The 3,421-nt window shown below is 48.0% G+C and overlaps 1 protein-coding gene across 1 annotated transcript; it reads right to left on the bottom strand.

The window, feature by feature from the left end:
- Positions 1–587: 587 nt before the first annotated feature.
- Positions 588–3,282, bottom strand: GALR2 (galanin receptor 2). The gene is made up of 2 exons (XM_074260802.1): positions 2,769–3,282; positions 588–1,497 (listed from the first exon to the last, which is right to left on the bottom strand). Exons 1-2 carry the CDS (start codon positions 3,173–3,175, stop codon positions 687–689), a joined length of 1,218 nt encoding a protein of 405 aa, XP_074116903.1. The 5' UTR covers positions 3,176–3,282; the 3' UTR covers positions 588–686.
- Positions 3,283–3,421: the final 139 nt, after the last annotated feature.

Below are 3,421 nucleotides of genomic sequence, written 5' to 3'. Positions count from 1 at the left end.
TGACATCTCAGTTCCAAAGTTCCCGAACCTCATCGGTTGAGGAAAGGAATTATTTCAACAAAATGATAGTGCGATGATGGGCAAACCTCTATAATTCCCGGGTTTCCTTCTATGCCGTCCCTAATTCCAGAGTCTGGCCTCCCCCCACGTTGACAAAGGAGGAATATATAACATTGAGGCAGTTTGAGCGCTTAATTTAACACCAAAACCAATATCTCTTAACTGCTCCCTCCCAGTCAGTCCCCCTACTAAAGAGCATCCCCCCATGCTTAATAATATTTTTCCAATTAATTTAAGGATAGTTTTCAACATTGATTTTTATAAAATTTTGAGCTCCAAATTTTTTCTCTTCAAATTCCCTCCCCCATCCTTAAGACAACAAGCAATTTGATATAGGTGATACATGTACAATCATGTTAAACATTTTTACATTAGCTATTCTGTGAAAGAAGAATTAGAACAAGCGAGGAAAACCATGAGAAAGAAAGAGAAAGTGAAAACTATTCTTTGATCTGCAGACTCCATAGTTCTTACTCCGGATATGGGACAGCATCTTCCATCATAAAACCCTTGGAACAGTCTTCGATCATTGCCTGGCTGAGAGGAGCCAAGTCTATCCCAGTTGATCATGGAACAATGTTGCTTCAAATCACATTCTTAAACTCTCTGTTCTACAGATTCAGTTCTTATCGCATTGAAGAGGAGGTACAGGGCAAAGGGAGCCTTCGCTCGCTCTCTACTCTCCAGGATGGGCTGGGTAAAGGGTTCAAAACTGAATCTCTCGGAGGATGTTCAGGAACCAGAATGGTAGGATCAGCCACTTTGCAAACAGGTATCATAGCTACAGAGTCATGAACCAGCAGGTTGCCCTGACAAGAGCTATTTGGGGCAACTCTTACACGATGGGAGACGAGCTGAGGAGCTCGGCACAATAGCCCCTCACAGATTTTGCGGAAGCCCTTTCGGAAGTGTTTGGAGACGAGTGCATACACAATGGGATTGACGCAGGAGTTGGCATAAGAAACTAGATGGGAGAGAATGCGCAGCACATAGTTAGCTCGAGTGAGAGGGAAGTGGCCAAACCAGACGGAGAGGATGAGGGCGTGATGGGGCAGCCAACATAGGCAGAAGAGCGTAGCCACAATGACTATCATACGAGTCACTTTCCGCTTAGAGCGCTTGGATACGGAAAGAGTGGCGGCCACTGGATCAACAGTCCTCCAGAGATAGCGCAGGGTTCGAATGTAGGTCAGGCTAAGCACGAGAACCGGCAGCAGGTAGCTGAAGACAAAGGTACAGACGTCCATGGTTCGACGTCGCTGTGCGCTCCAGGCGGGATGGCACACGGTCAGGTTGTCCAGTTCTGATTGACTATAGTAGCTGAGGTAGGGTCCCGAGAAAATCAGCGCCAGTGTCCAGATGAGGCCTATGGCTACCAGCCCATTCCGGGGAGTCCGCAACTCTCGGGAGTGCAATGGGTAGCGGATAGCCAGATACCTTCCGAGGATAAAGAGAGAAGTCAGTGTAGGGGGCTGATGAAGTATGGGGGTGAGGGTGGGGAGCATGGTCATGGACTTGAAGGTGAGGGGAATTCTTATTTCTACATATTGTTCCCAAAGACACACAAGACAAATCCATTCAGACTGATTGATTATGAATTATTTGAAGGTCCCCTTAGAGGAAATGGACCAATATAGCTGACTAGAACAAGTGACTTGTTACATAATTTTCCCCAAGTTTACAAAAAAAGGAAGCATTTCGCACTGTAGAAGGGGAATAAAAAATGGAACCCATGTTCCAGTTCTTCCAATCAACTGATAAGTTCCAAAATCCATAGAATGTCCCAATTACCGAGATATCTGAGGCAGCCGCCTATAATTCTAAGTCTTCTGAACAGCGGCACTCTGCTAACGTCTAGTGAAACTCCCATTGAAGCTGGAGTCCTAAATGGACCCGTAACTATCTGGGTTTTGTTGTAATTGAACTATATATGCCATGGTAGCAAGCGGATATTTCTGGGAACCTATCCTAAGGAAAGTTGAGGACCCGAGGAGAGGGAAGAATATTTGAGCCTCGGACTGGATTTCCTCGTCAAGAATTCCTGGTTCTCTGCAACCTTTTCTCCCTTTTCAATCCCCTTTTCCCTTTCCTTTGATCCATTTTTCAGAAAAGGTTCTAGTTCTATTTCAGCCTCCTACCAGGATATTAAGAGAAGCCCCTAAGTCCCTCCATGCTGCTCCCTCACTCAGCCCACAGCATAGCTCCGGGTAACCAACACCCCCAGAAACTTGGTGAAGAATATGCCCTCTCTTCTCATTATCTTGTGAGGCAACCCACAGCTCCAGCCAGTCCCGGTTCTAAGGACTTTTTGAAAGAGGTTCAGGGCCACAGACTAAATTAAAGAATTACGAACACACTTGAAGTTCACCAGCTGCTCCGGAGCTGTGCCTTCTTTTGCACCAACCTTGGTCTTCCACCTATGGAGACCACTAGGGGTTCTTTTAAGCAGCGTATTGCCTGAACTATGACTCTTAAACCCAGACCCAGATACTTATCTATTCTAAACCTAATCTTTCTTTCTGCTTTCTCCTCCTTGCCTTCCTAACTCTGGTTTCTCCTCCTTCCTCTGTATTCGCCCTCCCTATTTCTATTTTTTTTCCCCTTCCACCTACTCCGTCTTGGTCCTCGACCTCCCGGAGACGGGGTTCAAGAAGGAGGAAAGCTCTTGAAATCTCTTCCACTATTTTCCCGCAACCGCTATTACTCACCTATCTAGAGAGACGGTAGCCAATGTGAAACTGCTGGCGTACATAGTGAGGAAGATGAGAAAGTGAACTGCCTTGCAAAGCAGAGCGCCGAACACCCACCCGTCCAGGGTGTAGATGGTCGCTTGGAAGGGTACGCAGCAAACGATGAAACAGAGATCCGCTACACCCAAGTTGAGAATGAACAGATTGGTGGTGCTATTCATTTGGCCGCTGCGCAGCAGCACAGCTAGGACCAGAGTGTTCCCCACCGTGCCCACGAGGAAGATGAGAGCGAAAAGCACTGGTACGATGATTGCCTCGGGCTGCCAACCCTCCCAGTTGCCGCTCACATCACTGGCGTTTTCCAGGGCAGCCGAAGCATTCGTGTTGCAGGGGAAACTTAAAAATCCGTCCACACCTCGTTCCATTCTGCTCCCTGTCCTGGAGTGACCAGCTATTGCCGCTCCTTCGAGCTAACTCCGAGCCCCAAATTGCCGCTATTTCTCATACAATAATACCCTAACACCTCCACAGCCCGGCTGCTTCGGAAGCCCCACCGCAGCTCCAGCCCTGGAGGAAAGGATGGAGGCAATCGGGGGATGCGACTGGGGGGAAGGGGAGGAGCAAAGGAAGCCGGCTTTGTCCCAGGGGAACCGAAGGCTGAGTGGGGAAGC

This window comes from Sminthopsis crassicaudata, chromosome 4 (assembly GCF_048593235.1).
Source record: "Sminthopsis crassicaudata isolate SCR6 chromosome 4, ASM4859323v1, whole genome shotgun sequence".
NCBI classification, from domain to species: domain Eukaryota; kingdom Metazoa; phylum Chordata; class Mammalia; order Dasyuromorphia; family Dasyuridae; genus Sminthopsis; species Sminthopsis crassicaudata.
The sequence above is the reverse complement of the archived record's forward strand: the minus strand, read 5'-3'. Positions and strand labels throughout refer to the sequence as shown.